Source organism: Patiria miniata, unplaced genomic scaffold, assembly GCF_015706575.1.
Source record: "Patiria miniata isolate m_02_andy unplaced genomic scaffold, ASM1570657v1 HiC_scaffold_24, whole genome shotgun sequence".
NCBI lineage: Eukaryota > Metazoa > Echinodermata > Asteroidea > Valvatida > Asterinidae > Patiria > Patiria miniata.
In genome coordinates this window covers 10,704,632-10,728,047 of record NW_024037063.1, presented here as the reverse complement: position 1 = coordinate 10,728,047, position 23,416 = coordinate 10,704,632, and the positions used below count along the sequence as shown (strand labels likewise).

The 23,416-nt window shown below is 40.8% G+C and overlaps 1 protein-coding gene across 1 annotated transcript in view; it reads right to left on the bottom strand.

Moving 5' to 3' along the window:
* Nucleotides 1-23,416, bottom strand: part of LOC119731913 — a 41,697-nt gene that overhangs the window by 2,917 nt on the left and 15,364 nt on the right. Inside the window, exons 32-68 of the mRNA XM_038205197.1 lie at nt 22,965-23,237; nt 22,452-22,724; nt 21,939-22,211; nt 21,424-21,696; nt 20,909-21,181; nt 20,394-20,666; nt 19,879-20,151; nt 19,366-19,638; nt 18,851-19,123; nt 18,336-18,608; nt 17,823-18,095; nt 17,310-17,582; nt 16,797-17,069; nt 16,282-16,554; nt 15,769-16,041; nt 15,254-15,526; nt 14,741-15,013; nt 14,229-14,501; nt 13,717-13,989; nt 13,204-13,476; nt 12,692-12,964; nt 12,273-12,452; nt 10,369-10,497; nt 9,569-9,723; nt 8,597-8,903; nt 7,907-8,093; nt 7,457-7,515; nt 6,438-7,028; nt 5,995-6,276; nt 5,703-5,815; nt 4,887-5,103; nt 4,470-4,583; nt 2,482-2,600; nt 2,143-2,289; nt 1,327-1,699; nt 439-635; nt 36-188 (exon numbers count right to left, since the gene is read on the bottom strand). Of these exons, the coding sequence (XP_038061125.1) occupies nt 36-188; nt 439-635; nt 1,327-1,699; nt 2,143-2,289; nt 2,482-2,600; nt 4,470-4,583; nt 4,887-5,103; nt 5,703-5,815; nt 5,995-6,276; nt 6,438-7,028; nt 7,457-7,515; nt 7,907-8,093; nt 8,597-8,903; nt 9,569-9,723; nt 10,369-10,497; nt 12,273-12,452; nt 12,692-12,964; nt 13,204-13,476; nt 13,717-13,989; nt 14,229-14,501; nt 14,741-15,013; nt 15,254-15,526; nt 15,769-16,041; nt 16,282-16,554; nt 16,797-17,069; nt 17,310-17,582; nt 17,823-18,095; nt 18,336-18,608; nt 18,851-19,123; nt 19,366-19,638; nt 19,879-20,151; nt 20,394-20,666; nt 20,909-21,181; nt 21,424-21,696; nt 21,939-22,211; nt 22,452-22,724; nt 22,965-23,237 (9,056 nt within the window). The remainder of the gene's footprint in view (nt 1-35; nt 189-438; nt 636-1,326; nt 1,700-2,142; nt 2,290-2,481; nt 2,601-4,469; nt 4,584-4,886; nt 5,104-5,702; nt 5,816-5,994; nt 6,277-6,437; nt 7,029-7,456; nt 7,516-7,906; nt 8,094-8,596; nt 8,904-9,568; nt 9,724-10,368; nt 10,498-12,272; nt 12,453-12,691; nt 12,965-13,203; nt 13,477-13,716; nt 13,990-14,228; nt 14,502-14,740; nt 15,014-15,253; nt 15,527-15,768; nt 16,042-16,281; nt 16,555-16,796; nt 17,070-17,309; nt 17,583-17,822; nt 18,096-18,335; nt 18,609-18,850; nt 19,124-19,365; nt 19,639-19,878; nt 20,152-20,393; nt 20,667-20,908; nt 21,182-21,423; nt 21,697-21,938; nt 22,212-22,451; nt 22,725-22,964; nt 23,238-23,416) is intronic.

Sequence of the window (23,416 nt, the reverse complement as noted above, 5' to 3'; positions counted from 1 at the left end):
AACCCTTTCTCTATATAATGAGTTGAATATCTAACCACGAGTACTGCAAAGCTGGTAGCATGATCACAGTGACACTCAGTCCTCCCGCTGATTGAGGTCACTAGTCTGCAGCCCTCTGGTGACCAATCCCCGACGCCATCTTGGAGTTCGTTATCCCAGAAAACGCACTGCACCGTCCCTTCCATCACCTGCGAATTGAAAAGCCACTTTTAACATTCAACGATGATTGTGCATCCATTTGTTTTACAGTATAGTTCCACAGTATTGCAAAACAATTGACGTTATCACAGTGGTGAATTTCTGTTATTTGTCGTAACATTTGACTCTGAATGTGATGTTATATGCTAAATGATATTACAGCCCTATGACCGATTCGTGGTGATATCATTATGCTTCGCAACTAATGAATATCCTCCCATCAATAATTTGACATCTTACTGGATTTTGACCAAAGGTAACAACCACCGGATTGTCTTCTGGTAGGTTCTCGACATGGACACCAACCACCGTAGCAGAAATGATTGCACTATCCACAAACCGACGGGAACCATTGGACTCGGCATCAGCAATCAGCTTCGAGCTAAACAACTTGCTGGTTTGATACACGGTGAAGCTAATGGGTACCGGACTAGCAGCTGTTGAGCGTAAAATACATGGATGGAATGTATTTTAAGAATCAGGCTTTGTGTAGCCCAAGGGGTTGGACTTGATTTAGTGCCAATACATAGTTTTGATTGGAATATAGTAGAGAGATTAGTATTTTATGTACGTTTGAGAAGGGTCATCATTTGAGTTTTGAGCCTTTTCAGCAGTGGCGTAGCCAGGAATTTTTCAGTGGGGGCACTGGGGGGGGGGGGGGGGGGGGGGGCTGGAACATTTCATGGGAGGGCGTCATATAGATCAATGATAATTGTTTTAGAAACTCAAAATCTCAGTGGGGGGGGGCGACGAGGTTTCAGGGGGGCTACCCCCCCCCCCCCCCCCCCCCCCCCCCCCCCCCCCCCCGTGGCTACGCCACTGCTTCTCAGTTTTATTCAGAAGTAAACTGTTTATGAATATTTGTAACAAAAAAATACAACCAGAAATGGACTGAGAGAGAATTAAGATAATGCTAAGTTAGTGCACGCCTGCAGTGAGTTAAATAAAAAAGAGAGAGTTACATTCCTTAAAGACATATAGTCAACAAAAATTGTGATGACTATAATAGCGTATACATATCTTGGACATTTTTTGTGCACTGACTGTTTACACGTCAAGAAAGTGTGACAGTCACCGTGACGAAAAACAGGAATTCTTTCTGATGCAATTACCCCCCCTCACCCACACCCACCTGTTGGATGTTTGAGTAATATCTCATCAGAAGATGAATGGACGATTCCACTTTCTCTGCAGGGTAATCAGAGACAGAGTAGTAAACACTGACACTATCATTCTTCAGGACGCCATCCGTAGACTCTCCCTCGATGACAACGAATCCCACACCTTCATCTAGGGAGTTTGGAGGGATATTTAGCGCCTCGACAGCGAGACTAGGTGTAACCGCGGTAAAGTTCGCTCCGTCTGCGAGAACGTACGAGATTTGACTGTCGAGAGCTTGTACAAAACGGGATGCCGTGGAGTCTCTGTCGGGTACTTTGTCGAAAGCCTCGTCATCGACCTGTAGGAGGTTGTTGACCACACTCACAACACTTGATGTTATCTATGTATCAGGAAATACAAATGGACGATCCACTGAGTATCGATTTTAAATTGGAATAGTCTAATATAATCAGACACAAATTGACATGGGTCATTAACATAAGGGATCCCACTTCTGAGCAGTGTTGACACTGTGTATATGGCAGGTATATTAAGGCTCTCTAACGAAATGAGAAAAATCATTAATAACAGACAAGATTTGTTAAGTACACTTAAATCGCTCCAAAAGGTTTCACGAAGCATCAGTATGAACAAGAAGCTTCCAAATTGATAAATCGGATGCCATTTTCTACGAACGGTGACATAATTTTTTTATTAGAATCAATTTTTTGAGTGATTTTGAACGCCAAGTCACTTTTCCACTATCCTCTTTCAATTTTCAAGATGAAGTCATGCTAGTTGTTTCAAGCTATCGATATATCTTTTTGTGTCACAAGGTCTTACCTCTGGGGAAGGATCCCGGATTGTCAGAATATTATCCAGGACGTCAGCCACCAATGCCACAGCTTCACCGTTGATTGATGAGGCATCATTGGTCAGGGATTCCAGAGACTCCGACACCTCCACCACGTTCTCACTCGTTACCGTTATCTGCAGAATCAGACAGAAATTGAAGGAACGTGCACGCAAAACATGGCGTTTTGGATGTTAGAACGAGCACGCCTTCGAACATTAGAGCACAGGATGTTTAAGAGTCCAATATTTATTTACTGAAGAGGAAGTAAAAGACTAGTGCACCTTGTTCATAATTAATTATCTTGATTCAGCATCTTTTGATCTTACCTTTTTCAATATATCCAGCTGACCATTGACATCAACGCTGCAATTTCCCAAAACGGGTTGAAGCCACTGAGCACCCATGGTGAAATCCCCCGAACAATCTCGAGTGATGAGAACGCGACCTTAGGAATACATCTAAAGGTCAACTTGAGCAATGAACATTGGACTCCGCCGCCATGATGTATTGCCATAGCAACCACAGGGCTTGAGAGCTTCCTCCAATCGTTAAACCTGAACATTATCTTTATCAGACAATCAGTATTTCGTTATTTCTTCCAGGAATAAACTAAAAATGCACGAACATAATTTACAAGCAACTCTAATGCAAGCCAATATTAAAATATTCGGGGGGTAACACACTGAGTATACAGTGTTCAAACGTCGGTGAAGGGCAAAACCTAATTTGATTTATATCACCCCGACGCAAACATTCCATCTTATAATAGTTTATGCGGTACCCGCTGCTATGTACATCAGATTCGAACCAGCCAGCCGATCCCGTTAGCTCGGTGGTCGAGTGGTAAGACATCTGCACTAGAAAGCAGGAGGTCGTGGGTTCGAGTCCCACCCGAGTGATTTTTTCCAACTTTCACTCGGGAGGTAACACACTGAGTATACAGTGTTCAAACGTCGGTGAAGGGCAAAACCTAATTTGATTTATATCACCCCGACGCAAACATTCCATCTTATAATAGTTTATGCGGTACCCGCTGCTATGTACATCAGATTCGAACCAGCCAGCCGATCCCGTTAGCTCGGTGGTCGAGTGGTAAGACATCTGCACTAGAAAGCAGGAGGTCGTGGGTTCGAGTCCCACCCGAGTGATTTTTCCAACTTTCACTCGGGAGGTAACACACTGAGTATACAGTGTTCAAACGTCGGTGAAGGGCAAAACCTAATTTGATTTATATCACCCCGACGCAAACATTCCATCTTATAATAGTTTATGCGGTACCCGCTGCTATGTACATCAGATTCGAACCAGCCAGCCGATCCCGTTAGCTCGGTGGTCGAGTGGTAAGACATCTGCACTAGAAAGCAGGAGGTCGTGGGTTCGAGTCCCACCCGAGTGATTTTTTCCAACTTTCACTCGGGAGGTAACACACTGAGTATACAGTGTTCAAACGTCGGTGAAGGGCAAAACCTAATTTGATTTATATCACCCCGACGCAAACATTCCATCTTATAATAGTTTATGCGGTACCCGCTGCTATGTACATCAGATTCGAACCAGCCAGCCGATCCCGTTAGCTCGGTGGTCGAGTGGTAAGACATCTGCACTAGAAAGCAGGAGGTCGTGGGTTCGAGTCCCACCCGAGTGATTTTTTCCAACTTTCACTCGGGAGGTAACACACTGAGTATACAGTGTTCAAACGTCGGTGAAGGGCAAAACCTAATTTGATTTATATCACCCCGACGCAAACATTCCATCTTATAATAGTTTATGCGGTACCCGCTGCTATGTACATCAGATTCGAACCAGCCAGCCGATCCCGTTAGCTCGGTGGTCGAGTGGTAAGACATCTGCACTAGAAAGCAGGAGGTCGTGGGTTCGAGTCCCACCCGAGTGATTTTTTCCAACTTTCACTCGGGAGGTAACACACTGAGTATACAGTGTTCAAACGTCGGTGAAGGGCAAAACCTAATTTGATTTATATCACCCCGACGCAAACATTCCATCTTATAATAGTTTATGCGGTACCCGCTACTATGTACATCAGATTCGAACCAGCCAGCCGATCCCGTTAGCTCGGTGGTCGAGTGGTAAGACATCTGCACTAGAAAGCAGGAGGTCGTGGGTTCGAGTCCCACCCGAGTGATTTTTTCCAACTTTCACTCGGGAGGTAACACACTGAGTATACAGTGTTCAAACGTCGGTGAAGGGCAAAACCTAATTTGATTAATATTAAAAGAGGGAGCGAATAAAATTTAGATAAAAAAAGAGTGACGTTGTTAATGAATTTTGAATAAAAGTAAGCTGTTGTATCTACCGTGCTTTTCGCCAGCGACGCATTCTCCCAATAATTCAATCCAAAGTCCAACTCTAGTTTGCGGGAAGATCACATTCTTGCCTTCTAATTCAAGAACTTCACGTGGACAGGAAGCTGTGAATAGGACATTCAGTATTTTTAGGTAACAGTTATTCCAAAGATACATTACATTCATTTCCATCAAATTTTTAACACTACCTTTCATCAGAGCCAATTGTCTTCAAGCCATTAGGAAGAAATTCGAAAAATGAAAACAAAAAGAAGTCTGCGTTAATTTACAAAAAAAGGAATGCAATTGATTTTTAAATCATCATGATGCTATAGATTGACAAGTATGGTTACGGAAACATTTTCCTAACATTGATTTACAACAACGATATTTTAATAGACATGTAGATACATTCGTCATGTACTCACAGAGTGACACCACTGTAACGCTGTTGGGATCGAGACCCAGTCCTGGGTTAGTGGAGGCATGCGCAGACATGGCTGTTTGTAAAGACAATACCGTATGTGCATCAGATACGTTGCTAGGAGAATCAACGATAACTTTGAAAACAACGATAACACTGCCTGGATAGAAGCGCAGAACCTCGTAGCTAACCACAGGCTGGTATATCATATCCAACGGCATCTACAAAACAAAATGTGAGAGAAACAAGAAAATGAAACGGATCAAAACAGACAATCGCCAGCCTGTCATAAGTGAGTACGTTTTAAGTATACTTTTGTCTAGATGATCGATCAGTTTGAACGAGGTAATCACGCTGCGACACCGCACGTGATTTTTTATCATAATTTGAAACGGGCTTAACGGCTCAGTCATAGCGTATATCATATCTAATTTACCAACTGGGGATTTAGCTTTTAGGAAAACCGGGAGGGGGGGGGGGGGGTGAGGGAAGGGGTTGATTGAAGGCGTGTCAAAGGAACGACGTGCTTGGGGGACCCCCTCTATATAGATCCGCCACTGCTACCCAAAATCCAACCCAAAAATATGTTAATGTTGTACAGTGAATACTTTGACATTTCAAAATGTTATTGAAATGATTGAAATTTTTCGATAGGCAGCAGAATCATTGACACAATTTATTTGTCGTCATGTACAGAACGAACTTTTGCTGACAAGAACGATAATATCTTTTTGCCAAGAAATACGACAACGGAATACTGCGACATAGCGATGCCTCTTTACATGTAGAATATTCCAAGTTATTATGTTAAGGGTCATACCTTGCTGCGTAATTCATCCGTGAGGTTCTTGAACGCAGCACTGGATGCATTGCGTAGTTCGTCGGTAAATGTTCCATTCACAAGCGTCATGTTTGCCATCAATGTGGTGATGCCTTGAAATGGGAAACAGAGGGATTGTTCATTCCTGTGAAGAGTTTCTTAATGCAAAATGTTCCCTTCATTGCAAAATGTCCCCTTCATTGTAGGTTAATGATAAAAAAATAACTGTCTAGTTAGGTTATGACCCTTAAATTGCATAACGCAGTTTTTTTTAAATGAACCCAATCCGCACCTGATTTCATAATGATGGCTTGGTACTCCGCGGTAACATTGATGAGCGGCCCTCGGCCTCTTCCAACACACACGTAAGCTCCTTGGTTCCGGAGTTCCTCAAAAGAAGGAAAGATGAGAGCGTAGCCATTGGTAACAAAGTCACGCTGGCCGTCACTGTTGATTCGGTACCATTCGTAGCTAGCTGCATTCTCAATTGGGCACTCAACTGGGAAAGGCTGATTACTCGGCAAGTCACTAGGAACCTCAATCAAATAGCGGGCAGAAGGTGAAACGACCGGAGCTATGAGGTGAAAAAGTAAGTAACAGAGACAGTTTAAGAGAGTCTTGTGAAATTTGGAGCAAGAATAGCGGAGAAATCACTAGAAAATAATCCGAGGCAGCCTTGGTATATCAGGAATGTAACACGTAGCCTAAATGTCAGAATCCGTTCAGTGAAGTTACCTGGTCCGGGTGCTGACGATTCCCGACATTGCTGATATGACATATACTCCTGCTGCAGTCCATTACCGCATTTCAATTCCTTGAACTCAGTCTCAAGTCCAGTCCACTCTTTGAAGAATGCTTCACAGTCGTCTCCTTGCTCGCACTGTATCACTGAGAGTTGTGCTGTCATCAGTACACCTTGCAGCAAGTCCTCCACACCTTGACTGGACATGACTGACAGGATCACATTAAAGACCCCGATTTCCAGAGCAACAGGTGGAACAAGTTGCAGGTCCAATTTCATTGCAGTGTCGTTCAAACTCAGCATTGTGCCGTAACCGTCGCGATACTCTTGATTGTAATAGTACAGAAGGTACTCTTTTCCAGGCGATGTAATCCTTACATCGTACGTAAGCAGTGGGATAATTTTCAAAAATATGGTTGAGTTGACTTTTATGCTAAATTTGTGAGCGATCGCGGGATGGGCCATATTGAAATTGTAGTTATAATCTAAAGAGCTCGAACTGAGAAGATGAGGAGAATAACACCGAGGCGCAGAACGATACACTTTTAGTTTCTTAGCAAAGTAGACGTCCTCACAACCACACCCTGACAAACAAAGAGGCATTATTAACAGATTTTTTTTTAATTCATCGCAATGTGAATTTAAGGCGTTTTGGCAACCGTTCAAGCCCATAGTTCAGTGTCCTGCATTATGAACGTCTGAATATAACTGTTTGATCCATAATCTCAGTTTATTTTTGTTCCGAACATTGTTTGTATACAATTTCCTAGACTTCTATTTCAGAAATGTATGTTTTAACTTAATTGAAAGTCGATCTTAATAATGTAACTCGTTTCTTTGTATGACTTTCAATATACTGTTGTCCTCAATTAGACCTCTGGATAAATGTGTCATTTATAGAATAGAGAATATAGAATGTTGTCATGAATTTAAGTAGCGAAATTAAAACTGATTAATATATACTTATTTAACGTGTACGGTAGTGCTTTAAAGATTCTTATACATTACTTACCCCATTTGGCCACTGTAACTTCTCTACTGGGTTTAAAGTTGTCTATCAAACATCTAAATCTAAGTTAAACAAACAAAAAAGAAAAGTATATTAATAGTAGAGAATAATTACTCGGTACGTGCATGACTGATCCTCCGGGGTCAAGAAGAGACAAATTTGACAAAAACAATTACACTTTACGTCTGACATCTGCGACGTTAAAAAGTATTCGAAAACTGATGTCACTGTGATAATATCTTACACCATAATAGAAAAAAAAACCGTCAACGTGGATTTTAACAAATGGCATGACTGTATTCCATTTGATTGGTTTGCATTCATTTGAGAACATTGCTTTGTATTGAGCCAAACTTTCTGTTATAAGTATAAATCTCCATGAATTTGCTCGATACATAATTATTTTTATTAATTGCGTGTTGTGTTTTCCCGTCCAAATTGTACTGGTTTTACCTTTTAGGAGAGTCAGCAACAGCAACTTTCAAATAGACTGAATTCAAGCTGGACTGTAGTGTGGTCCCCTTCCCATCTATCCATTCTACTAGCGGTGGAATGTCACCAGTTCCCAGACATGACAAGGTGACCTCGTCATCTTGGAATGACGTCACATCAGGGCTGATATAAGTAAATGACGGTTGTTCTGGACAGTAATACAATAAACAATGTTAACGATAATGTTCCTTGATTACACCTTTTTTTAGGCATTCTGGCGTTAATCAGGTTTCACACAAAGTGTATTGCGTTTCCCTTGGGTGATTTTAACATAGCATCGGTGCAACGAGTTGAGCACATAAAAAGGTGTGCGTAAATCTTATATTTAATCACTGGCAACCGTGTATACATAGCGTCCAGTGCCGTAACTGGGAATGGCAAGAGGGCAAGGCCCCTCCCCCCCCCCCCCCGAGTGAGGCATGCGCCCCTCCCCTTGTGCCCTCCCCGCTCAGAATTTGAGGAAATTAATGATCTTGTTCTTGCTAGTATTGTACAAAACCCACAGAGTGCCTCATGCCGGATATGAATGAGGTCCGCCAATGTCCTCCACGAATTGGACCCTAATTACGCCACAGATCGCGACAGTACCGGTATTCCAAGCGCACCCATATACCCAGCAAACACACCCTTGTAAAATGTATACGAACTCACCCAGGCACTTGTCGTACATAGAAAAGAACATTTCATTGGTTTCAGGTACGCCACAAGTGGTGTTGTAAATGTGCTTAACGGACAGAATGCCCCTTCTCCACGCAGTGTATTCCGTAAGGCACTCGCAACCACTAAGGTATGTTCTGTAATACAGGGTGATGCAGTCAAGACAGGTAACGTTGACAGGTGTTGTAGAACTGCTCTGGGTATCCGTGATGTACTCAATGGTAACACTGATGTTTTGTCCGGGATCAACAGGGAGAGGAACCCGTAGTTCCTTTGCAACGACGGCATGGTCGTCATTGACCTGCACGGTCCAAGTTAAACACGACGATTATGATGCATCATACATCCAACTCAAAATTGAGCTAAGGTCTTAATTGATACTGCTTAATAATATTTATAAACTATTGCACAAAAGCGTTTATAATGTGTTCACTTGGTTTTACAGTGACAAAATTATATTGTTAAGAGTTTTCTCCGATGCCAAAATTGTAATAATACGTGTCGAGGAACCCTCATCCGTTCTAAATGTAAAATAGAGAACTAAACGCTCTAAACAAAAACATCAACTGCACGTTTTAAAAAAACAAACTACTTACCCAAATTGTTGTAGTATGTGAAGAGTATGTCAATGAAATGTTGACCAACGCTGCTTTGTAAATCAGCTCAGGAAAGTCCTGCACGATCAACTCCACCTTGATTAAAAGCACATTGGGAATAACGTACAGCTGTGATAAATCTTATTTATGAACTATAGAAAGGGAAAAAACTCCTTTAAATAGTTATCTTCGATGAGCTTTTAGGTCCGTCAAGTAGGCTTATGCATGTAAACACGTACACATGGATTTCAGAGTACGCGTCACGGATACACAAGCTGTAATGTACACCGCAAAACGCACATCGGAAACGGACACATTGATTATGATGCCTGAGGCTCCTACACTAAAGTCGTATCAAAAGCTAACTCACCTTGCTAAGGTAGGTTGACTTGGAAAACAATCTCGGCGCAGTGAACGTGTACACCGCCGTATTGCCCTCTAAGAAAGATTGCTTAATTGACAGGAGTCCACTCTGATCAATGCATAATTCTCTTACATTACTGTAAGCCTGGCAGAAAGTGTAGGCTGTGGAGAAACAAAATCAGATTCCATTTTCAACGACTTCATATGTATCCTTGTCACCTTTGAAAACTAATTCTTGTACTCCAATGTATGCTTATACTGTAAAGAAATTGTGTATTTCATTGCGTCAACATTAAAGCAAAATCTACTAGCGCGCGATCATGGTTGTAGATGATGCAATGGCTTCGGCGAAAAAGTCGACATTCACTACAACTAATTCAAATTCAAATGAACGGGTTCAAATGACACAAACAGGGGCTTCGGCACGGGGCGTTTATTGGCGACAAGGCTCCTGGCCGGGTTGAAATGGCTTGACTGTCTAAAACCGGCCAAGCACATAATCATTCCCATCGCATTCATAAATACAAATATGCGTAGTGCGTACTGCACAAAGGGCGCGAGCGCGTAGTGCTAAAATCTCCTTGTAATGGAGATTGGCGCGCGTAGCGCGTACTGCACATCATGCGCGAGTGGTGCAGAACGCAGCGGTGTTTTACCGGCGATATAAAACCAAACGTGACGGGCTCTCAACCAATGGGATTGGGTAAACTGTGTCAGGTATTTATGAATGTCAGTAAAAACCACACAAACTATATTAAATTTACTATCTTTATGGTTAAAGCGCTTAATTCCTTGTCGGATACTTACAATCGGAGGAGCACATAGTTGAATTCTCGTCTGAGTTATCGTGGTCACCACAATCGTTAAAGTTGTCACAGACTTGAGAACGAGGAATGCACACACCGTTCGAGCATTTGTGCTGGTCAACTTGGCAATCTTCATAAAAATGGTAAAAGAGAAAACCGTGAATCCCATCAAGTTATAAGCTATTTTAAATCAAGGAGAATGGACGAGGAACTGTTGATTGGTTCCAAGCCGAGTCCATTCTTGCATAATCTACTGCTCCGAATATTTTCCATTCACCACAATTCACAGTTAAAGATTAACCTTTTGTAAATGGTTTCTTTCAAGGGCCTCTGCTTAGCCTAAATAAAGGAAAGAGAGTTCAGTAAAAGATTCTTCGTTAAGACTAATACTGCCCTGTAACAGTAGAAAAAAAGACAAGTTGAAGCAAAGACAAGTTGAAGTAAAATCAAGCATATAATGTGAAAATTAGAAATAAAATAAAGATAAGAAATAAAATAACCCTAATTACCCCCAAACCCCTAATTAGGGTGTGTGATCCCCAGCACCATCTCGTGAAGAGGGGGGCCCACACTAGTTCCTGCCTGCAATATGTCCCCCCAAACCAATGAACTCTTTGGTTGGTTATACGAAGCGTCATCTCCCCTTCCTGATCCTACTTGTTATCAATCTCAAAACGCTCTCACTGTACACAAGCGGAGGCCCCAATTCAATGGCGAAATGTACATGCTGCGTATTTAAAATAGCCCTTGCACCGACATGTCCTTAAACTGTTTTATGTATGTAAACAACGGCAATCGTGGACTAGGGACAAAAGGGTTTGGGCACAAACAAAGGGTCCACGATTGACCCATAGTCCACGATTGCAATTAGTACAAACAAAGGAATAAGGATTAGGGATAAAGATGGGTGAGTGGACCTGGTAAAGTCCACAAAATGTTCACATTTTCTGCCCCTTGTGGACCTCTTTTGTTCACAGGTTTACAAAGATTATGTAATGTTACAACAGACGGATGGACAAGGCGGACACATTATGTCCCTTCGCCTTCGCTGGCACGGCATAAACGGTCCGGAAAAAACAAATGTCGTACTTGACAGTCCTGGCAGCCTTTGATACAAAAAAAAACCTTTTGGCTACTTTCTATTGCAGTACTCAGGAGAGAGAAATCTTTTCCTTTTTTTCTACATTGTTTATGCATGTGATTCAGACATGTATAAATTATGCATTTCCTTTCATTAATTTAATTGGGGAGTGTGGCCTAGTGGTTCATGACTCATTCTCAGAGGGTCAGGGGTTCGAATCCAGCTGCTGGTCACATGTTGTGTCATTGGGCAAGCCACTTCACCCCCACTTGCCTCTCTCCACCCAGGAGTATAAATGGGTACCATCATTAGCTGGGGAGTAACCTGTAATGGACTGGCATCCCATCCAGGGGGGGGGGGGAATTGAAATAGTCTCAGTCGTTTCATGCTACTGAAACCGTAGATAACTTACGCCGGCCTGTTGGGCCGCATAGGCTCGTGACAGACTTTACTTTTTCACTTTTCGCACCACGTCAAAAGCTGTTATTTGTCTGTTTACACGTCATATTTATTACTTAAGCCAATCAGTGGTCAAGATTACATTTACATTGGTCAATTGTGCAGTGTTCGTGTAATTTATGCTTTTCCTTGGTAAAATAACAGCATAGTACGTCTATTATTATTTAAGCTTATCCATCGGAAGCATAGCAGAAACCAACGTTTCCTTGAAAATATGTTTGCAAGTAGATAGTATTTTTTAAAATAAGTACAATTGAAATACACCGACTCACCAACAACTTTAATAATAAACTGGCAAGATCCATTGTTGTAAGCGCTGTCCCTTACACGACATGTCACTGTCGTTACGCCCAATGAATATGTACCATTAGACACCACGATATTTCCAGCTTCATCGTTACATGTGATGTTGTTTACAGTTAAGTTGTCCACATTATCAGTAGCTGATGGCATTGGTATCCATGTAACCACAGCAGACGACATTCCGAGGTCTGTGTCCTGAGACGGAACACTATTTGGGCAACTAACTTCTGGATCTTCGGTGTCTGCAAATGAATCAAAAGCATTTTCACTTCAATAAATAGCTCTTCTTCAAGTTTTCCAAAAGGGGAATTGTCTTCATTAACTTCTTCGTGATTAAAATGTTTACAATATTGCATCGATGGTAAATTTCTCAACTATCCTCTCATCATTTCTCACTCATTGTGGTCATACGTGTTGAAAAGGCATTTCCGATCCAATTATTCTCCATGCCGGAAATGTCAAATGTTTCAACAAAACTCACCTACAACGTTGATGACAAATTGGCATGATCCATTGTTGCCAGCGCTGTCAAATACAAGGCAGGTCACTGTCGTTGTACCCAATGAATAAGTACCATCAGACTCCACGACATTGCCCGCTTCATCTTGACATGTGATGTTGTTTATAGTGAAGTTGTCCACATTATCAGTAGCTGATGGCATTGGTGTCCATGTAACCACAGTAGACGACATTCCGAGGTCTGTGTTCTGAGACGGAACACTATTTGGGCAACTAACTTCTGGATCTTCGGTGTCTGAAAATAAATCAAAAGCATTTTCACTTCAATAAATAGCTCTTCCTTAAGTTTTCCAAAAGGGGAATTGTCTTCATTAACTTCTTCGTGATTTAAATGTTAAAAATATTGCATCAGTTGTAAATTTCTCAACTATCCTCTCATCATTTCTCACTCATTGTGGTCATACGTGTTGAAAAGGCATTTCCGATCCAAGTATTCTCCATGCCGGAAATGTTAAATGTTTCAACAAAACTCACCTACAACGTTGATGACAAATTGGCATGATCCATTGTTGCGAGCGCTGTCAAAAACAAGGCAGGTCACTGTCGTTGTACCCAATGAATAAGTACCATCAGACTCTACGACATTGCCCGCTTCATCTTGACATGTGATGTTGTTTATAGTGAAGTTGTCCACATTATCAGTAGCTGATGGCATTGGTGTCCATGTAACCACAGCAGACGACATTCCGAGGTCTGTGTTCTGAGACGGAACACTATTTGGGCAACTAACTTCTGGATCTTCGGTGTCTGCAAATAAATCAAAAGCATTTTCACTTCAATAAATAGCTCTTCCTTAAGTTTTCCAAAAGGGGAATTGTCTTCATTAACTTCTTCGTGATTAAAATGTTTACAATATTGCATCAGTTGTAAATTTCTCAACTATCCTCTCATCATTTGTCACTCATTGTGGTCATACGTGTTGAAAAGGCATTTCCGATCCAATTATTTCTCCATGCCGGAAATGTCAAATGTTTCAACAAAACTCACCTACAACGTTGATGACAAATTGGCATGATCCATTGTTGCGAGCGCTGTCAAAAACAAGGCAGGTCACTGTCGTTGTACCCAATGAATAAGTACCATCAGACTCCACGACATTGCCCGCTTCATCTTGACAGGTGATGTTGTTTATAATGAAGTTGTCCACATTATCAGTAGCTGATTGCATTGGTGTCCATGTAACCACAGCAGACGACATTCCGAGGTCTGTGTTCTGAGACGGAACACTATTTGGGCAACTAACGTCTGGATCTTCGGTGTCTGAAAATGAATCAAAAGCATTTTCACTTCAATAAATAGCTCTTCCTTAAGTTTTCCAAAAGGGGAATTGTCTTCATTAACTTCTTCGTGATTTAAATGTTAAAAATATTGCATCAGTTGTAAATTTCTCAACTATCCTCTCATCATTTCTCACTCATTGTGGTCATACGTGTTGAAAAGGCATTTCCGATCCAAGTATTCTCCATGCCGGAAATGTCAAATGTTTCAACAAAACTCACCTACAACGTTGATGACAAATTGGCATGATCCATTGTTGCGAGCGCTGTCAAAAACAAGGCAGGTCACTGTCGTTGTACCCAATGAATAAGTACCATCAGACTCTACGACATTGCCCGCTTCATCTTGACATGTGATGTTGTTTATAGTGAAGTTGTCCACATTATCAGTAGCTGATGGCATTTGTGTCCATGTAACCACAGCAGACGACATTCCGAGGTCTGTGTTCTGAGACGAAACACTATTTGGGCAACTAACTTCTGGATCTTCGGTGTCTGAAAATAAATCAAAAGCATTTTCACTTCAATAAATAGCTCTTCCTTAAGTTTTCCAAAGGGGAATTGTCTTCATTAACTTCTTCGTGATTTAAATGTTAAAAATATTGCATCAGTTGTAAATTTCTCAACTATCCTCTCATCATTTCTCACTCATTGTGGTCATACGTGTTGAAAAGGCATTTCCGATCCAATTATTTCTCCATGCCGGAAATGTCAAATGTTTCAACAAAACTCACCTACAACGTTGATGACAAATTGGCATGATCCATTGTTGCCAGCGCTGTCAAATACAAGGCAGGTCACTGTCGTTGTACCCAATGTATAAGTACCATCAGACTCCACGACATTGCCCGCTTCATCTTGACATGTGATGTTGTTTATAGTGAAGTTGTCCACATTATCAGTAGCTGATGGCATTGGTGTCCATGTAACCACAGCAGACGACATTCCGAGGTCTGTGTCCTGAGACGGAACACTATTTGGGCAACTAACTTCTGGATCTTCGGTGTCTGCAAATAAATCAAAAGCATTTTCACTTCAATAAATAGCTCTTCTTCAATTTTTCCAAATAGGGAATTGTCTTCATTAACTTCTTCGTGATTAAAATGTTAAAAATATTGCATCAGTTGTAAATTTCTCAACTATCCTCTCATCATTTCTCACTCATTGTGGTCATACGTGTTGAAAAGGCATTTCCGATCCAATTATTTCTCCATGCCGGAAATGTCAAATGTTTCAACAAAACTCACCTACAACGTTGATGACAAATTGGCATGATCCATTGTTGCGAGCGCTGTCAAAAACAAGGCAGGTCACTGTCGTTGTACCCAATGAATAAGTACCATCAGACTCCACGACATTGCCCGCTTCATCTTGACAGGTGATGTTGTTTATAGTGAAGTTGTCCACATTATCAGTAGCTGATGGCATTGGTGTCCATGTAACCACAGCAGACGACATTCCGAGGTCTGTGTTCTGAGACGAAACACTATTTGGGCAACTAACTTCTGGATCTTCGGTGTCTGAAAATAAATCAAAAGCATTTTCACTTCAATAAATAGCTCTTCCTTAAGTTTTCCAAAGGGGAATTGTCTTCATTAACTTCTTCGTGATTTAAATGTTAAAAATATTGCATCAGTTGTAAATTTCTCAACTATCCTCTCATCATTTCTCACTCATTGTGGTCATATCACGTGTTGAAAAGGCATTTCCGATCCAATTATTTCTCCATGCCGGAAATGTCAAATGTTTCAACAAAACTCACCTACAACGTTGATGACAAATTGGCATGATCCATTGTTGCGAGCGCTGTCAAATACAAGGCAGGTCACTGTCGTTGTACCCAATGTATAAGTACCATCAGACTCCACGACATTGCCCGCTTCATCTTGACATGTGATGTTGTTTATAGTGAAGTTGTCCACATTATCAGTAGCTGATGGCATTGGTGTCCATGTAACCACAGCAGACGACATTCCGAGGTCTGTGTCCTGAGACGGAACACTATTTGGGCAACTAACTTCTGGATCGTCGGTGTCTGCAAATAAATCAAAAGCATTTTCACTTCAATAAATAGCTCTTCTTCAATTTTTCCAAATAGGGAATTGTCTTCATTAACTTCTTCGTGATTAAAATGTTAAAAATATTGCATCAGTTGTAAATTTCTCAACTATCCTCTCATCATTTCTCACTCATTGTGGTCATACGTGTTGAAAAGGCATTTCCGATCCAATTATTTCTCCATGCCGGAAATGTCAAATGTTTCAACAAAACTCACCTACAACGTTGATGACAAATTGGCATGATCCATTGTTGCGAGCGCTGTCAAAAACAAGGCAGGTCACTGTCGTTGTACCCAATGAATAAGTACCATCAGACTCCACGACATTGCCCGCTTCATCTTGACAGGTGATGTTGTTTATAGTGAAGTTGTCCACATTATCAGTAGCTGATGGCATTGGTGTCCATGTAACCACAGCAGACGACATTCCGAGGTCTGTGTTCTGAGACGAAACACTATTTGGGCAACTAACTTCTGGATCTTCGGTGTCTGAAAATAAATCAAAAGCATTTTCACTTCAATAAATAGCTCTTCCTTAAGTTTTCCAAAAGGGAATTGTCTTCATTAACTTCTTCGTGATTTAAATGTTAAAAATATTGCATCAGTTGTAAATTTCTCAACTATCCTCTCATCATTTCTCACTCATTGTGGTCATATCACGTGTTGAAAAGGCATTTCCGATCCAATTATTTCTCCATGCCGGAAATGTCAAATGTTTCAACAAAACTCACCTACAACGTTGATGACAAATTGGCATGATCCATTGTTGCCAGCGCTGTCAAATACAAGGCAGGTCACTGTCGTTGTACCCAATGTATAAGTACCATCAGACTCCACGACATTGCCCGCTTCATCTTGACATGTGATGTTGTTTATAGTGAAGTTGTCCACATTATCAGTAGCTGATGGCATTGGTGTCCATGTAACCACAGCAGACGACATTCCGAGGTCTGTGTCCTGAGACGGAACACTATTTGGGCAACTAACTTCTGGATCTTCGGTGTCTGCAAATAAATCAAAAGCATTTTCACTTCAATAAATAGCTCTTCTTCAATTTTTCCAAATAGGGAGTTGTCTTCATTAACTTCTTCGTGATTAAAATGTTAAAAATATTGCATCAGTTGTAAATTTCTCAACTATCCTCTCATCATTTGTCACTCATTGTGGTCATACGTGTTGAAAAGGCATTTCCGATCCAATTATTTCTCCATGCCGGAAATGTCAAATGTTTCAACAAAACTCACCTACAACGTTGATGACAAATTGGCATGATCCATTGTTGCGAGCGCTGTCAAAAACAAGGCAGGTCACTGTCGTTGTACCCAATGAATAAGTACCATCAGACTCCACGACATTGCCCGCTTCATCTTGACAGGTGATGTTGTTTATAGTGAAGTTGTCCACATTATCAGTAGCTGATGGCATTGGTGTCCATGTAACCACAGCAGACGACATTCCGAGGTCTGTGTTCTGAGACGGAACACTATTTGGGCAACTAACTTCTGGATCTTCGGTGTCTGAAAATAAATCAAAAGCATTTTCACTTCAATAAATAGCTCTTCCTTAAGTTTTCCAAAAGGGGAATTGTCTTCATTAACTTCTTCGTGATTTAAATGTTAAAAATATTGCATCAGTTGTAAATTTCTCAACTATCCTCTCATCATTTCTCACTCATTGTGGTCATACGTGTTGAAAAGGCATTTCCGATCCAATTATTTCTCCATGCCGGAAATGTCAAATGTTTCAACAAAACTCACCTACAACGTTGATGACAAATTGGCATGATCCATTGTTGCCAGCGCTGTCAAATACAAGGCAGGTCACTGTCGTTGTACCCAATGTATAAGTACCATCAGACTCCACGACATTGCCCGCTTCATCTTGACATGTGATGTTGTTTATAGTGAAGTTGTCCACATTATCAGTAGCTGATGGCATTGGTGTCCATGTAACCACAGCAGACGACATTCCGAGGTCTGTGTCCTGAGACGGAACACTATTTGGGCAACTAACTTCTGGATCTTCGGTGTCTGCAAATAAATCAAAAGCATTTTCACTTCAATAAATAGCTCTTCTTCAATTTTTCCAAATAGGGAATTGTCTTCATTAACTTCTTCGTGATTAAAATGTTAAAAATATTGCATCAGTTGTAAATTTCTCAACTATCCTCTCATCATTTCTCACTCATTGTGGTCATACGTGTTGAAAAGGCATTTCCGATCCAATTATTTCTCCATGCCGGAAATGTCAAATGTTTCAACAAAACTCACCTACAACGTTGATGACAAATTGGCATGATCCATTGTTGCGAGCGCTGTCAAAAACAAGGCAGGTCACTGTCGTTGTACCCAATGAATAAGTACCATCAGACTCCACGACATTGCCCGCTTCATCTTGACAGGTGATGTTGTTTATAGTGAAGTTGTCCACATTATCAGTAGCTGATGGCATTGGTGTCCATGTAACCACAGCAGACGACATTCCGAGGTCTGTGTTCTGAGACGAAACACTATTTGGGCAACTAACTTCTGGATCTTCGGTGTCTGAAAATAAATCAAAAGCATTTTCACTTCAATAAATAGCTCTTCCTTAAGTTTTCCAAAGGGGAATTGTCTTCATTAACTTCTTCGTGATTTAAATGTTAAAAATATTGCATCAGTTGTAAATTTCTCAACTATCCTCTCATCATTTCTCACTCATTGTGGTCATATCACGTGTTCAAAAGGCATTTCCGATCCAATTATTTCTCCATGCCGGAAATGTCAAATGTTTCAACAAAACTCACCTACAACGTTGATGACAAATTGGCATGATCCATTGTTGCCAGCGCTGTCAAATACAAGGCAGGTCACTGTCGTTGTACCCAATGTATAAGTACCATCAGACTCCACGACATTGCCCGCTTCATCTTGACATGTGATGTTGTTTATAGTGAAGTTGTCCACATTATCAGTAGCTGATGGCATTGGTGTCCATGTAACCACAGCAGACGACATTCGGAGGTCTGTGTCCTGAGACAGAACACTATTTGGGCAACTAACTTCTGGATCTTCGGTGTCTGCAAATAAATCAAAAGCATTTTCACTTCAATAAATAGCTCTTCTTCAATTTTTCCAAATAGGGAATTGTCTTCATTAACTTCTTCGTGATTTAAATGTTAAAAATATTGCATCAGTTGTAAATTTCTCAACTATCCTCTCATCATTTCTCACTCAGTGTGGTCATATTACGTGTTGAAAAGGCATTTCCGATCCAAGTATTCTCCATGCCGGAAATGTCAAATGTTTCAACAAAACTCACCTACAACGTTGATGACAAATTGGCATGATCCATTGTTGCGAGCGCTGTCAAAAACAAGGCAGGTCACTGTCGTTGTACCCAATGAATAAGTACCATCAGACTCTACGACATTGCCCGCTTCATCTTGACATGTGATGTTGTTTATAGTGAAGTTGTCCACATTATCAGTAGCTGATGGCATTGGTGTCCATGTAACCACAGCAGACGACATTCCGAGGTCTGTGTCCTGAGACGGAACACTATTTGGGCAACTAACTTCTGGATCTTCGTTGTCTGAAAATAAATCAAAAGCATTTTCACTTCAATAAATAGCTCTTCTTCAAGTTTTCCAAAAGGGGAATTGTCTTCATTAACTTCTTCGTGACTAAAATGTTTACAATATTGCATCAGTTGTAAATTTCTCAACTATCCTCTCATCATTTCTCACTTATTGTGGTCATACGTGTTGAAAAGGCATTTCCGATCCAATTATTTCTCCATGCCGGAAATGTCAAATGTTTCAACAAAACTCACCTACAACGTTGATGACAAATTGGCATGATCCATTGTTGCGAGCGCTGTCAAAAACAAGGCAGGTCACTGTCGTTGTACCCAATGAATAAGTACCATCAGACTCCACGACATTGCCCGCTTCATCTTGACATGTGATGTTGTTTATAGTGAAGTTGTCCACATTATCAGTAGCTGATGGCATTGGTGTCCATGTAACCACAGCAGACGACATTCCGAGGTCTGTGTCCTGAGACGGAACACTATTTGGGCAACTAACTTCTGGATCTTCGGTGTCTGCAAATAAATCAAAAGCATTTTCACTTCAATAAATAGCTCTTCTTCAATTTTTCCAAATAGGGAATTGTCTTCATTAACTTCTTCGTGATTAAAATGTTAAAAATATTGCATCAGTTGTAAATTTCTCAACTATCCTCTCATCATTTCTCACTCATTGTGGTTATTTACGTGTTGAAAAGGCATTTCCGATCCAATTATTTCTCCATGCCGGAAATGTCAAATGTTTCAACAAAACTCACCTACAACGTTGATGACAAATTGGCATGATCCATTGTTGCGAGCGCTGTCAAAAACAAGGCAGGTCACTGTCGTTGTACCCAATGAATAAGTACCATCAGACTCCACGACATTGCCCGCTTCATCTTGACAGGTGATGTTGTTTATAGTGAAGTTGTCCACATTATCAGTAGCTGATGGCATTGGTGTCCATGTAACCACAGCAGACGACATTCCGAGGTCTGTGTTCTGAGACGAAACACTATTTGGGCAACTAACTTCTGGATCTTCGGTGTCTGAAAATAAATCAAAAGCATTTTCACTTCAATAAATAGCTCTTCCTTAAGTTTTCCAAAGGGGAATTGTCTTCATTAACTTCTTCGTGATTTAAATGTTAAAAATATTGCATCAGTTGTAAATTTCTCAACTATCCTCTCATCATTTCTCACTCATCGTGGTCATATCACGTGTTCAAAAGGCATTTCCGATCCAATTATTTCTCCATGCCGGAAATGTCAAATGTTTCAACAAAACTCACCTACAACGTTGATGACAAATTGGCATGATCCATTGTTGCCAGCGCTGTCAAATACAAGGCAGGTCACTGTCGTTGTACCCAATGTATAAGTACCATCAGACTCCACGACATTGCCCGCTTCATCTTGACATGTGATGTTGTTTATAGTGAAGTTGTCCACATTATCAGTAGCTGATGGCATTGGTGTCCATGTAACCACAGCAGACGACATTCGGAGGTCTGTGTCCTGAGACAGGACACTATTTGGGCAACTAACTTCTGGATCTTCGGTGTCTGCAAATAAATCAAAAGCATTTTCACTTCAATAAATAGCTCTTCTTCAATTTTTCCAAATAGGGAATTGTCTTCATTAACTTCTTCGTGATTTAAATGTTAAAAATATTGCATCAGTTGTAAATTTCTCAACTATCCTCTCATCATTTCTCACTCAGTGTGGTCATATTACGTGTTGAAAAGGCATTTCCGATCCAAGTATTCTCCATGCCGGAAATGTCAAATGTTTCAACAAAACTCACCTACAACGTTGATGACAAATTGGCATGATCCATTGTTGCGAGCGCTGTCAAAAACAAGGCAGGTCACTGTCGTTGTACCCAATGAATAAGTACCATCAGACTCCACGACATTGCCCGCTTCATCTTGACATGTGATGTTGTTTATAGTGAAGTTGTCCACATTATCAGTAGCTGATGGCATTGGTGTCCATGTAACCACAGCAGACGACATTCCGAGGTCTGTGTCCTGAGACGGAACACTATTTGGGCAACTAACTTCTGGATCTTCGGTGTCTGCAAATAAATCAAAAGCATTTTCACTTCAATAAATAGCTCTTCTTCAATTTTTCCAAATAGGGAATTGTCTTCATTAACTTCTTCGTGATTTAAATGTTAAAAATATTGCATCAGTTGTAAATTTCTCAACTATCCTCTCATCATTTCTCACTCAGTGTGGTCATATTACGTGTTGAAAAGGCATTTCCGATCCAAGTATTCTCCATGCCGGAAATGTCAAATGTTTCAACAAAACTCACCTACAACGTTGATGACAAATTGGCATGATCCATTGTTGCGAGCGCTGTCAAAAACAAGGCAGGTCACTGTCGTTGTACCCAATGAATAAGTACCATCAGACTCTACGACATTGCCCGCTTCATCTTGACATGTGATGTTGTTTATAGTGAAGTTGTCCACATTATCAGTAGCTGATGGCATTGGTGTCCATGTAACCACAGCAGACGACATTCCGAGGTCTGTGTCCTGAGACGGAACACTATTTGGGCAACTAACTTCTGGATCTTCGGTGTCTGAAAATAAATCAAAAGCATTTTCACTTCAATAAATAGCTCTTCTTCAAGTTTTCCAAAAGGGGAATTGTCTTCATTAACTTCTTCGTGACTAAAATGTTTACAATATTGCATCAGTTGTAAATTTCTCAACTATCCTCTCATCATTTCTCACTTATTGTGGTCATACGTGTTGAAAAGGCATTTCCGATCCAATTATTTCTCCATGCCGGAAATGTCAAATGTTTCAACAAAACTCACCTACAACGTTGATGACAAATTGGCATGATCCATTGTTGCGAGCGCTGTCAAAAACAAGGCAGGTCACTGTCGTTGTACCCAATGAATAAGTACCATCAGACTCCACGACATTGCCCGCTTCATCTTGACATGTGATGTTGTTTATAGTGAAGTTGTCCACATTATCAGTAGCTGATGGCATTGGTGTCCATGTAACCACAGCAGACGACATGCCGAGGTCTGTGTCCTGAGACGGAACACGATTTGGGCAACTAACTTCTGGATCTTCGGTGTCTGCAAATAAATCAAAAGCATTTTCACTTCAATAAATAGCTCTTCTTCAAGTTTTCCAAAAGGGGAATTGTCTTCATTAACTTCTTCGTGATTAAAATGTTTACAATATTGCATCAGTTGTCAATTTCTCAACTATCCTCTCATCATTTCTCACTCATTGTGGTCATACGTGTTGAAAAGGCATTTCCGATCCAATTATTTCTCCATGCCGGAAATGTCAAATGTTTCAACAAAACTCACCTACAACGTTGATGACAAATTGGCATGATCCATTGTTGCCAGCGCTGTCAAATACAAGGCAGGTCACTGTCGTTGTACCCAATGAATAAGTATCATCAGACTCCACGACATTGCCCGCTTCATCTTGACATGTGATGTTGTTTATAGTGAAGTTGTCCACATTATCAGTAGCTGATGGCATTGGTGTCCATGTAACCACAGCAGACGACATTCCGAGGTCCGTGTCCTGAGACGGAACACGATTTGGGCAACTAACTTCTGGATCTTCGGTGTCTGCAAATAAATCAACAGCATTTTCACTTCAATAAATAGCTCTTCTGCAATTTTTCCAAATAGGGAATTGTCTTCATTAACTTCTTCGTGATTAAAATGTTTACAATATTGCATCAGTTGTCAATATCTCAATTATCCTCTCATCATTTCTCACTCATTGTGGTCATACGTGTTGAAAA